Consider the following 12,249-nt stretch of genomic DNA (forward strand, 5'->3'; position numbering starts at 1 on the left):
TTACAGCTGATTGTTCAAAATGTACAACTTTTTCAGTTATCTATCTATCTATCTATATATTAATAGGCAAGCATGTTTCTTTAAAACCTTTTTTCTCAACTCGTGTGCATCGCAGGGAAAATCCACGCATACTGTTGGAAAGATATTTTCCTGTAGATGTGCAGAATGCCTTTAAAAGTTAAAATAGGCTAACAAATAAGCACAAAAAATTAATTTGAAATCTTCAAAAAATTAACATGGGCCATATGGGTTGCCATGATGGTGACGAAATAACAACAAAATGTAAACAGAAAATCAAAACAAATGGAAGAAATTCCAATCACATGTTTTATTTACAGTATGGGGAGAAAATAGAGAAGTCTGTACATTAATTATTTTTGGTCGAGTTTCGACCACAGGACGATCACTAGTATTAATTAAACGAACGAATATTTATTTATTTAACCTTTAATCTTCATTTTTACATACCTACCAACTATTCTATATATATTTAACAAACCCATCTTCAAATAATATCACCTCTTATCTCTTCTTTACAACAGGTTTCAATGAATGGTTATGTTGGGTTGATTTCGTTACCGACAGGAAACGGCATTTATCAGTTTTGATTCGGTTATTTACCAAGGGACGTAGAACGCTCTGTTGTATGCATTCGAGTTTTTAAGCCCCTTAAGTTAGTTACCTCATTACACGCTAAAAAGAACTCTATTATCATGTTGATGAGAAACCTAAGCACTATATAAGATTGGTTGTAGCTCACTTAGGCCTACACTATCAAAGCGAAGTTGACCAACCTCGGTCAAATTCTCATACTACGCAATAGTCCGTATTATGAGAGTATGTCGAAACATATCAGGTATGCTGAGTTTAGTTTTCCTGCTATAACCTGTTAAAAAGTTAATAAGGGATATTTCAAAATGACTGCCATTTTGATTAGGGATGCGATATTGACCTCTAGTTTGCGCCATTTAATTTGTTTTGAGAAACCCTTTGAAATGAGGGGTCACATGATAGGTGTTTACATTTGAAAATTTGGTGCTGCCCCCAAAATACCCCATTTTGTGGGCCGGGTACAAGTTCTAACTTGAATGAAAAATCCCATTTTTATGTTTTAAACATGTGCCGAGTTTGATTTTCCCACTACCACGCGTTATAAAGTTAAGGGGGTGTCCAGGCTTTATCTTGGGCTGCCATTTTGATTACGGGTGCGATATTGACCTCTGGTTTGCGCCATTCGATTTGTCTTGATAAACCCTTTAAAATTATGGTTCACATGATAGGTGTTTACTTTTGAAAATTAGGGGCTGCATTGTAAAAACTGGGGCAAAGTTGTAACTTAGATAAAAAAGTGCCATTTCTTATGTTGTAAATATATGCCGAGTTTGGTTTTTCTACTGCAACGCGTTAAAAGATTAACTGGGGGGTTCCAGACTTTTGCCTAATCCTGTATTCGGCTATAGTTCTGTACGGTACTGCAGAGGCCGTGTTTTGTTTACAATTGGTTTCTTGTTATTTCAGTGATTTAAAACATCATTTAACCAAATAATACGATCTAATCATAAACAATAACTCGTCTCCTATTTATATAACTAAACAGGAAAGCACAAATCAAGATATGATAGAAACACAATTTTGTTGACACTAGCGCCCAGTGTCACCGTACATGAACTAGACACGAAAACGAGCTTCAAGATTTACAATGGGGTAAGAAGTCTACTTGTTTTACTCCTTATGAAGAAATTTGGAAAATATCAAATTCACTCAACCGGGGAGCGACCTAACATAACATAGCATATAACGTATATAACACAATGTGTACCCTATATCGATTCTTTATCAGCACATATGTTTAATACCCCCGCCGCAGCAAACCTGCACACTAAGCGAATTTCAACTTGTCTGTGCTGCTATGGGGAAGGTAAAAAGTGTGTTTGGACCATATATGTCAATAGTATAGGATGAAATAATTAATTTGCCAAATTTTATCAATATATACCCATAGACAAGTAAACTACAACAGTTTTCATTTTCTCCATAAGAATAACATGAGAATTTTAAATTATACTATTTTTAAATTTTCTCCGTAACCGTTAGGCATACAACAGCGCTTCAATATACTAAATTATTAATTTTTTAAGCTCTTCAAAACGGTTTAAAAAGAAATTGCAAATTTTTTTGTTTTTAGGGTCAAAAAATGGAAACCCCATTTGTACCCCATAAAGCCCCCCATAAACCCCCGTTCCCACGGTCAGATTATGCTGGATCGCGAACTCGTACGAATAAACGTAGGTTTACACGATTGTACAAAATTTCATCAAAATCGGATCATTTTTGCTCGAGTTATCGCGCTAACGGACACACACATATATATACATATGCATTTGAACGGATGGTGTTTTTGGCCTCTAGGGACCTCAAAACAAAAAATTAAATCCGTCCCGGGTCTAGGTCTTACCATGAGTACTACGGTAATAGCATATTCCCTATATGGTAAATTCACTAAAAACAAACTAACTTCGTTATAGTTTTAGCTGTTCTGACAAATACAGATCGTAGAAGTAGAACACACTTGCATGGCATGTCCCACGTATATACTCAATTCATTATAAAAATATAAACTAAACAGCACCACTGCAAAAAAAAACACCAGTTCAAACCACACACCCGTGCTGACGACGTACAGATATACGTCGGCAACCCCAGTGGTTGACCGGACTATAGTGTCTGGGCGTCCGTGTTTTGGCTCACGTAGCGCGATCCATTGTGTTACATATCGATGGGAGCGACATGCTGTCATTTTAGCAGCCTCTCAGTCCTCTCACACACTGCCGTAGCGGGCAGCGGCCGACACGACGTTGACTTACTACGGAAAGAAACTATTTCAGCGCTCCAAGCGCTCGGTGTCTGGAACTATCCGAGGCAAGATACACCAACGAGGAAAGAGAGAGGCTAAGATACAACAATGAGGAAAGAGGAGGTAAACTGAGGCAAGATACACCATCGAGGAAAGAGAGAGGCATCTGAGGCAAGATCCACCAATGGATCTTGGTGGATATCCACCAATGTGATATCCACATATCACATTGGATATCTACATATCACACATATCAGTGACAGCTAGAAAAAAATAATCCATCCAAACAGATGTTCGTTATTTCATAGATGTCGTATTCTCCAAATAGATGATTAGTATTTGATAAAGACGTATGTGGTAGACATGGGGAGAAAACTTGACAAAAATCCACAAAATTGGGTTTTGAACGTCATCAGTCAGGTTATTTCAAAAGTAGCGATGCATGTTTTAATGGCATACACTCTTGCCAATTCAGTGAACACAAAAAAACTATTTAAATCCCTATCGTATTTCGTATTCGTATTTCAGGAGATGAACTCTTGTTCATTTTTACATGCAAAGACTACGTAAAATGCCTTCTGGGCCATGACAAACAGACAGACAGAAAGTGAGATAACACATTAAAAGCTTTTTAAAGTATAAACTCAAACATAACCGAAAAATACATAATCCTGAACAATGCACAGAGAAAACTCTAATTTTATTTATAGATATTTTATATACACTTTCACTTCTATAAAAGATTTTCTTTATCATGACGCTTGATGAACGGCTTATACACGTAATAATAACTTTCTTAAATAGACAATCCTAACGATCTACTGTTGCAGTAAACTTGCGAATATTTCTTACTTTACTCTTACACATGTTTGAAATTTACATCTTGCATAATACACTACTTTGTGCCTGTTGGCTACTATGAATCGTTCGGATTAATTTAAGATATTAAACTTTGTTGATATACACGAGGTAAATTGACCTCCATGATACCCATAATTATACACAGGCACCATATTACAACACTACAAATTTGATTCAACAATATACGGTACGTAGTTTTATCCAAACAAACGATCAAAAACCCCGAATGAAATTGTTAATTGACTCAATAGTCAATGCATATAAGCGAGTCTTATCTTTCGATGCAGATTAAATAATACAGAGGCAGAGGAATGCGCGAGACCAAGGACAAGGTCACGGCACGGTTGCTATAGAAACGACGAAACTATCTATTAGAATTGCGCGCCAACGTCAACTAAACGCCAGACTGTACAATAAACACGCCGCGTGTGTAGTGTTCGACGGAGCTATAGTACTTTCAGTTGGCAATACTGGCTTCTAGCCTCGAGCGAGGTGGTTCAACCATGAGAAGCGCCTCAAACTCCTGGGTAATCCCCGGTTAGCTCCTCCCACTCTGCCCCCTATCCCCACCTAAAAGACGAGCAAGTGGTAAGTCGGTCGGGTCGATTGACGACAAGTTGGTTTCTCGTATATAATAATTTAGTTTTACAGGCCGGTCAACTGGAATGACGATGAAATAACTTGTCGACGTACTGGTTTTCAGTATTTATCTATTTAATTAAAAAAGACGGTCTAGTGGCCAGACGACCAAGTATCTTGTCGGTCTACTGGTAGGCTCCCATAAACATTACCGCATTATGTACAAAAGCTTCAAACATATTACAATTTTTCATTTTGCTCTCCTAAAAATAGATATATTTTAAACTTAACGTGTTTTTGCACTAGTTTTCATTACAGTATTCATAATTGTATTTTAACATACAGTATCCATATTTCTCATATTTTTCATTCCTCCATCATAAATAATCTATTTAATTTGATCCACCATAAATTGCTCATTTTAATATCTTGTGAATAATTGCTTGATGCCAAATGTTCCAAATAAAAAGGTTGACAGGCATATTGAAGCTATAACTGCTTGAAAACCCAACGCTTTGTAGTGATGATATCTTTGTCATCTTGATTTCTCTCCGAGCTGTGTAGCTTTGGAATGTTGCCCACCTTGCGATTCTGCCAACATGACGGCTGAAAACACCAATTAACGAGTTAAACGCAGACTGTGAAATAATTATGAAGCATTATATAGTGCTAATTTTAGATGGATTTTTTTAGAAACGAAATTTAAAAATGTATTGATTTAGTTTTCTTTGCCCCCATAAAATAATGTGAGGATCTTTTAAAGTGTTTCAATTTGCATATAATAACTAATTTATATACATTTTGGGTAAGAGGCACAAATATGAGTCAATAATTTGTACAGAATATATAATATTGCCAAATTCAATAGCATGCAAAGATATGGTTTGACTAGTATGAATTAAAATTATATTCAGTGCCATACTTTTAACAGTTGCATGACAACTAAAATAAACGGTATCAGCATTCTGGCACATACTTTCTCCCATAAGTTTGTCAACAACCTTTATCATGTGTAAGCGGTGAGAGTAAATATACGGAAATGGGATTTGTACAATTTTGTTTAGAATTAAAAGGACTATAACATACTAACTTTCCATTGTTAATGTTAACATCCTCGACGCATTTATGCCGTTACATTAACATAAAACATCGTGAAAGACACGAACTTGCACACATTTATTTTCACTTACAGCAGTGTCTGGCAAAGATAATAATTAAGTATGTAAATATGCTTGATATCACCGACAATGTGTAGTAGGCCGCACGCATACATGGGACAGTGTATAGTGTGTAAGCTATCTCCATGCAATCTTGCAAGAGACATGCAACTTGTTTAATTGTTTTGACAATTATCTTACAGAGCTATAAATGCCTCTTGGCTAATGAACTTGGATATTTTTACACTAGCTAAGTGAGGTTGGAAAACAAGCGGAAAGATTGTGCTATTTGAGGTACCTATTGGCGTAGTAGATAAAGCATTTCTCTATTAGCAGTAGAGTGGAAATTATAGTGCATTGTTTTCAACTATTAGAAATTATCACTGTAAAATAGTTATATGATTTTACAGTGTTACAATGTTTTCGTATTCTTATGATACATTTAGGATGTGCAACAAATACGAAAACGTTGTGGGTATTACAAAATTGCATGACAATAGTAGTAGGGTTAACTTAAGATATGTCTGCAGCTAAGTTAAGTTAAATTGACAAAAAAATATTTAGCTACGAAATCCAATTACAAACTTAACAGTAACTGAAACACACATATACTTTAATTATATTTATTTTAGGGAACCTGGTTCAGATTTTTGGATATTATGTTTATCTCAATACAACAAAGGTCTACGATTTCTAAACCTCAATTAATTGCATCAACAATAAAATTGTTAGGGTGTTCTAGGGCCAATTTATACTAAACTTTGTGCACGCATGAAGTGATTCAAAAGTAAACTGTATCACTCAATTTAATTAAAAATGAAATTTCTTTATTTTATTTCGTACTTTCATGTTTCAGATCACCAAGCTGAAGATCGACAGCAACCCGTTCGCCAAAGGGTTCAGGGACTCGTCGCGTCTCACGGACTTTGAAAGGTAATCACTACTCCCAGTCAGTCCAGTCTGTATCCCTCTGTTGTCACTACATGCTATAGTCTGATACCAGTCTGTATTGCAGAGAGACGATGGAGACGATGCTGAACGAGCAGCACTTCCTAAGGTCGCCTCTACTAGACAACGCCAACCTCACTCTGGAGGAGCGCGCCATGTTCGCCGCGAGGTTCCAACTGTCACTGCGGGCGGCGGCGGAGGCGGCGGGGGCGGTAGGAGCCGTGGGGGCGGCACCTTATCTATCACCTATGTACATGTACGGCGCCGGCAGCAGTCAGAACCCTCTGTGGAGCCAATGGGCGTGTTTGGGTCCTACATTGCTGGCGCAGCAACAACTCGCTGCTGCTAACCCGGCGCTGCTGAGGCCGCTGTATCCTCGGCTGGCTACCAACAGGTTCGCACCCTACACGGTCCCTCAGCACACCAAGCCGTCCCCAGGGTCTTCGCCCTCGCCGGACAGTGGTAGAGAGGACGCGAGTCCTAGGCATAGTCCGGCACAGCCGTCGCCGTCGTCACCCTTCGCATCAGCTTCCCCTAGCAGTCCGTGAACAGAGAGAGTTGGCTGAGTGTGGAGTGTGGGTCGCTAAACAATACAATTCATAGAGAAACAATCAACTTTACAATTAGACAATACACATTGAGATTAGGAAATTTATTACTACTTATTTCTTGGATCCTTCAGTAACTTCAGATATATACTACAATTTTAACATTATCTAACTCACAAAAAGGGTTAAAATATTAAGTGTTATATAGGAAATCTGTTAAAATGTATTTTAGATTCAAGACGAAAAAAAGGATAAATGGAACAAATTAAATTAAATTTGTTAACCAGAAAATTAGACGAGTACAAACCTATGCCTGAAATGAGCTATGTTTGAATCGCTTATTTCCATTCAGTGTGCTATCATTTATATTAACACGAAACACGATAATTTTAGACAGGATGTATCATATCAAATTCTTAAATTGTACATTATTAAATTAAATATTAACGGTTTTATCTAGCAAACATACCATGCATCCATCAAAATTATGTGATTTTTACCTTGAAACACTCGTCTTTAATAATTTAAAACATAATATAGAAATTTAAATAAAACTACGCGATAAAAAACAACATATACGAACCATGACAAAAGGAATTATTTGGTACAGCTAGTTCTACTTATTTGACCAAGAAAAAAAAACCGTGAAATCCTTAAATTGTTGTATTAGCGATCCACATTTCTACCACTTAAACCAATGTGAAACGTCTGTGAAAAACACTATAGCCGCGCAAAGTGTCGTCTTGTTAGCTTTCTTGGACAATTTAATTGTTGTGCATTCGTACAGCTGATCATTAAACAGCTGAGTAGAGATCGCTTGCTAGACCTGCAGTCAGCTTTCGAGTGAAAACGCGCTATGGACACCAGAACTCCGTGATATGGAGATGTTTAAATCTATGTACAGTCCTTGTAAATTGTGCTTACAACATTTGCAGCTTTGTTTGCAAGTGAACTACGATAATATGTGATATAATTAAAATATTTACCAATGTAAATTTAATATAGTGTAAATAGTCTATGTGGATCTATGATATTTAAGTTAAATCTATCACTTTATGTATTATGTTTTTTATGATTTTTAAAATCGCCAATTAAAATAAGTATTTTATTTGCTAAGGCCAAGTACTTACAGTTTGAGTTTTTCTAATTAGGCACAAGTTAATTTAAGAGTTGACAAAATTTACGGAATAAAATATTAAACGGAAGATAAGATAAAGTTCAGAGGGAGGTAACCAATAAGGGTTTCAAACAGGATTGTTAATTAAATAACTTTCAATCTTGTCAAAATGTCAATGGATTTGGTTTTATAAACCTGAGAGATAAAAATCCGTTTTCAAAATAAATTTTAAAGAAATGTTATTCATTGTGACCCTTGGTTGGAATATATTATTGATAAAATAAAAGGGTTACCTTATCCAATCACAGTTGCTGGTATGACAACTAGTTTCGTTCCTTAAAATTTCGTCAGGTCATTGTATGCAACCACATCATCAATGTGGTTAAGGTTTAAGGTGGTTAAGGTTTTAATGTTATTAATACATTATGGTATGTCAGAAGATTCTTTAAAATATTTTTAAAATCACAGTCAAAATTTGTCATGTTGATCAAATGATTAAAATGGAATAAAAAGTGATAAAACTGGTTAAAACTGTAAAGGCTAGCCAGCACTGACTGGAAAAAAACGAACTGAAATACTGGTGGCACTGGAGAGAAGAAAACACCTCACGATTCAGTCAGTTTTATCGTGGACGTACATGAACTAGACATGAAAAACAAGCTTCAAAATTTACAATGGGATGAACAGTCTACTTGTGTTGCTTAGTCTATGGTTTTATTTAGTCAGTGACAGTGATAAGACAGTGCTGGCCAGCCTTTACAGTTTTAACCAGTTTTATTACTTTTTATTCCATTTTAATCATTTGATCAACATGACTAATTTTGATTATTGTGATTCTGACAGTGTTTTAAAGAATCTTCTGACATACCACAATGTATTAATACATTGTTGATGTGGTTGCATACAATAACCTGACGAAGTCCTATTAAGGTACGAAACTAGTTGTCATACCAGCAACTGTGGTTGGATAAGGTAATCCTTTTATTTTATCAATAAACTTTAAATGAGTATGACCAGTTAAGACTACTTAATCAAATTTGCACTACCTGGTAAAAAACTATAATATTTATTTGCTATTAAAAATAGGAATATTTATGCTGTGAAAATGTGTATTAAGCTTTAATGATTATGTGTTCATTTGTAAATATTGTATATTTTTGGGTTTTGTATCGTTCCTTGTTCCTCATACATACAGTATTTTACAACTACTATTGCTTACAAACTACTGTATGTGTTTAGCAGCAATAAAAAACTGCTTAAAAACAATTTAAGCCTGTTCCAATAACCGAATCTAGTATTTTTTATTATTCACGCCATTAAAAAGTTATTATATTTATTTAATCAAATTAATTATGAAAACCTGTTGTTTGAGAACGTTTTATTTATATTTTGTTAAATGACTGTAAAATAACATTTTGTTTTGGAAAGTAAAGTTTAAAATCATTCTACCCACCATTTCCTTCAGTATTAAAATAATGTATTGTGAATAAACATATCTATTTATAAATGAGTTTATTTTGCCTTGGTTCCAATCTAGACATGGTTTAGGTAAGTTTGTTACTATTATTGATATTTCCTGGTTATCCTAGAGTAGAACTATTAAGAAGTAAACATTATTTTATAGTTTATGGTTCAAGTTTAACCAAGATTCAACTAAATTTCGAAAAGTTAGTGTTACTTTCTGTTAAAAAACCTGATGTAAAGAACCATATTATACATAGTGTAAAGTGATTAAACTAAATATAATGTCAAAGCTTATAAATTACTTTTATTAGTGTGGAAGTCCATAATCTCCAGAGATTTTGGGTTTCAAGTAGATTTAATGGACTGCAGTTAACTTACTAGGCATACTGCAATAACATTAATTTTAAGTGATAAATACATATCAACAGTGATACAACAGTTTATTCAAAGTAGGGTTATAAAGGTGGAAAATAAATTTATTTTCCTTTTGTCTTGGTTTTGCGTTTTATTAATTGTATTAAAGAATATGCCTACAAAAAGTGTGATCAATTAAATAGGTAACCTCAACTATTAATTGGTAAGTACTTAATAATATGCATTAGAGTTCGGTTACCAAACATTGTGTTTAATATTCAAGATTTATTGAGTCGTTCAGTACCAAGTCACTAAAACTAACAAAAACAGTGTTGCATTTCCTCTTGACTCACAAAGTCCAGAAAGCACATAAAAAAGTCCAAAAGCACACCATGCAAAATAAATAAAACTACTGGTATCGTGTAAATAACTTAATACATAAAACTACTGGTATCGTGTAACTAACTTAATACTTGTGATGGCAAAGCTTTAGGTGCATTTGGGTACAAAAGAAGAAAAAGTATAGGTTTTGAGGCAGAGAGCATTCCCACATCTATTTAAATCCATACGACGGATTAACTGACTTTTGGTATCTAATTAACGACTTATAATTAATCAAAATGTTTAATGTAAAAATGGTCTAAGTATCCAGATAAAAAAAAATCCACCGTTATACTTTAATTTTTTAGTTTAGACTTACGTACAGGACTTTAAATTCTACAAGAACTTAGATAAAAAACACATCTTAATTTTGGTTAGCGTATAGTTTGACAACGTTTTTATTTAGCTTAAACTCGTTTCACCATTATTGGTGCAAACCCTAAACCATAAAAATATTCTAAGGACAGTCTGCGAGACCGCGACCCTCCAGAAGGCGTTGCTAGGAGACCATCTACGAGGGGTTTCTTCTCCTACGCCGACGGGCGCGATGCATTATTAAGATAGTCGAGAAATACGAGGGCAATCCGACGATAAGAGGTAACGGTTGCGAGTTCGCACTCTATCGCGCCTCTGGACGCTAGGGACGCGTACTACGAGCGTCGCAACGCGCGGCGTCGAGCATTAGACGCCGATATCTACAGCAGATAGCGGGAATGGCCATTCCTCCAGTTGTTTGCAGTTTGGAGCTCTATCTCGTACATTTATCGTTTTTATTGCGCTTCAGAGAGTGTTATGTAAAGTTTAAGTTGGGACAAGGCGCTTGTGCATAATGGGGTTATGTATTGGTGTTAGACGAATTTAGTATTCGGTAGTTAATATTCGTGTTTGTATTTTTAAGTACCTATTGGCCAATATCACAAATCAATATATTTCTTTTAATTGATAGTTAGCTGTATGGGCTATTAATTAAAACATATGTATCCAAGCATTTTTGTCTATGGTCTAAGGAACATGTCGGCCTTTGAGAAGACTACAAGATCGCGCCACTTATCCTACACTCTTCTCCATCAATGAATACAATCCTTTTAAGAAGCAAAAATCTTATGAAGAATACTCCATTCATACTTCAACAACATTGTTTTAAAACACACCAAATAAACATACAAGCAGAAGTAGGGATATTTCCAAACAAAACTTCAATAATAATAATTTTAACATCAAACAACAGTTTCTGTTGACGTCTAGTGTTTTGGTTTTTCAAAAGCAACCTAACGGATTGGTATATTTGTAACTGTTCAAACAAATAAGTACTTTAAGATCTTCACTTAAATAGACAAGTTTTTCACGCTTAGAAAAGACATTTCCAAATATTTTGGCTAACTTAATTTAGAGGTAAGCCCTATGTATATTGAAAATACATAGGCATAATATACTTAAAACTCAACATATATCCTAGTAGTATGTTGACATTAATTTTTAAACACTCATTCAAAGAAACTGTATCGTCATCTAACAACATAGTAAAAAATCTTGATGTAAACATTACACCTATACAATTTATGTAAACGTTTGTAATCAGTTTGTGCACATGAGATCAAAACAAAGAGCACCACAAAACTTAAATCTTAATACAAAGGAAGTCATCTAGATTTATTAATGTTTTTAAAAATTAAAACACATCCTACCCCAAAAATCCCGAATATCAATTAAACCACTGAACACAGCCAACTAAATAAAATAAATATTGCAAAACCTAAAAATCAAACAGGCAGTGAACACCAACCATCAACGATCAGTTATCAAGAGAGTTCCACATTTCTCACGATGGAAATTGAGTTTTCCCACTGACCATAAACGGGATGTGAGCTCCGGGTTGGGTGGGAGGTGGGGGGAGTCAATGAAAATGATATCGCAACTAATTGAGGGCAAGCTCTCCCCCTCAATAAATAATGTCTTCTAATTTGATGGAGCTGTAAGAGCCTGGGA

At 35.1% G+C, this 12,249-nt stretch overlaps 1 protein-coding gene across 1 annotated transcript in view; it reads left to right on the plus strand.

The window, feature by feature from the left end:
* LOC129000929 (T-box transcription factor TBX20-like) overlaps positions 1-6,948 on the plus strand; it is a 55,105-nt gene extending 48,157 nt beyond the window's left edge. Inside the window, exons 5-6 of the mRNA XM_054428014.1 lie at positions 6,308-6,384; positions 6,467-6,948. Of these exons, the coding sequence (XP_054283989.1) occupies positions 6,308-6,384; positions 6,467-6,947 (558 nt within the window). The 3' untranslated portion in view covers position 6,948. The remainder of the gene's footprint in view (positions 1-6,307; positions 6,385-6,466) is intronic.
* The last annotated feature ends 5,301 nt before the right edge of the window (positions 6,949-12,249 follow it).

The sequence above is a fragment of the Macrosteles quadrilineatus genome, unplaced genomic scaffold (assembly GCF_028750875.1).
Source record: "Macrosteles quadrilineatus isolate MER2022 unplaced genomic scaffold, UCM_ALF_1.0 Scaffold_8__2_contigs__length_117827958, whole genome shotgun sequence".
Taxonomy (NCBI): Eukaryota; Metazoa; Arthropoda; class Insecta; order Hemiptera; family Cicadellidae; genus Macrosteles; species Macrosteles quadrilineatus.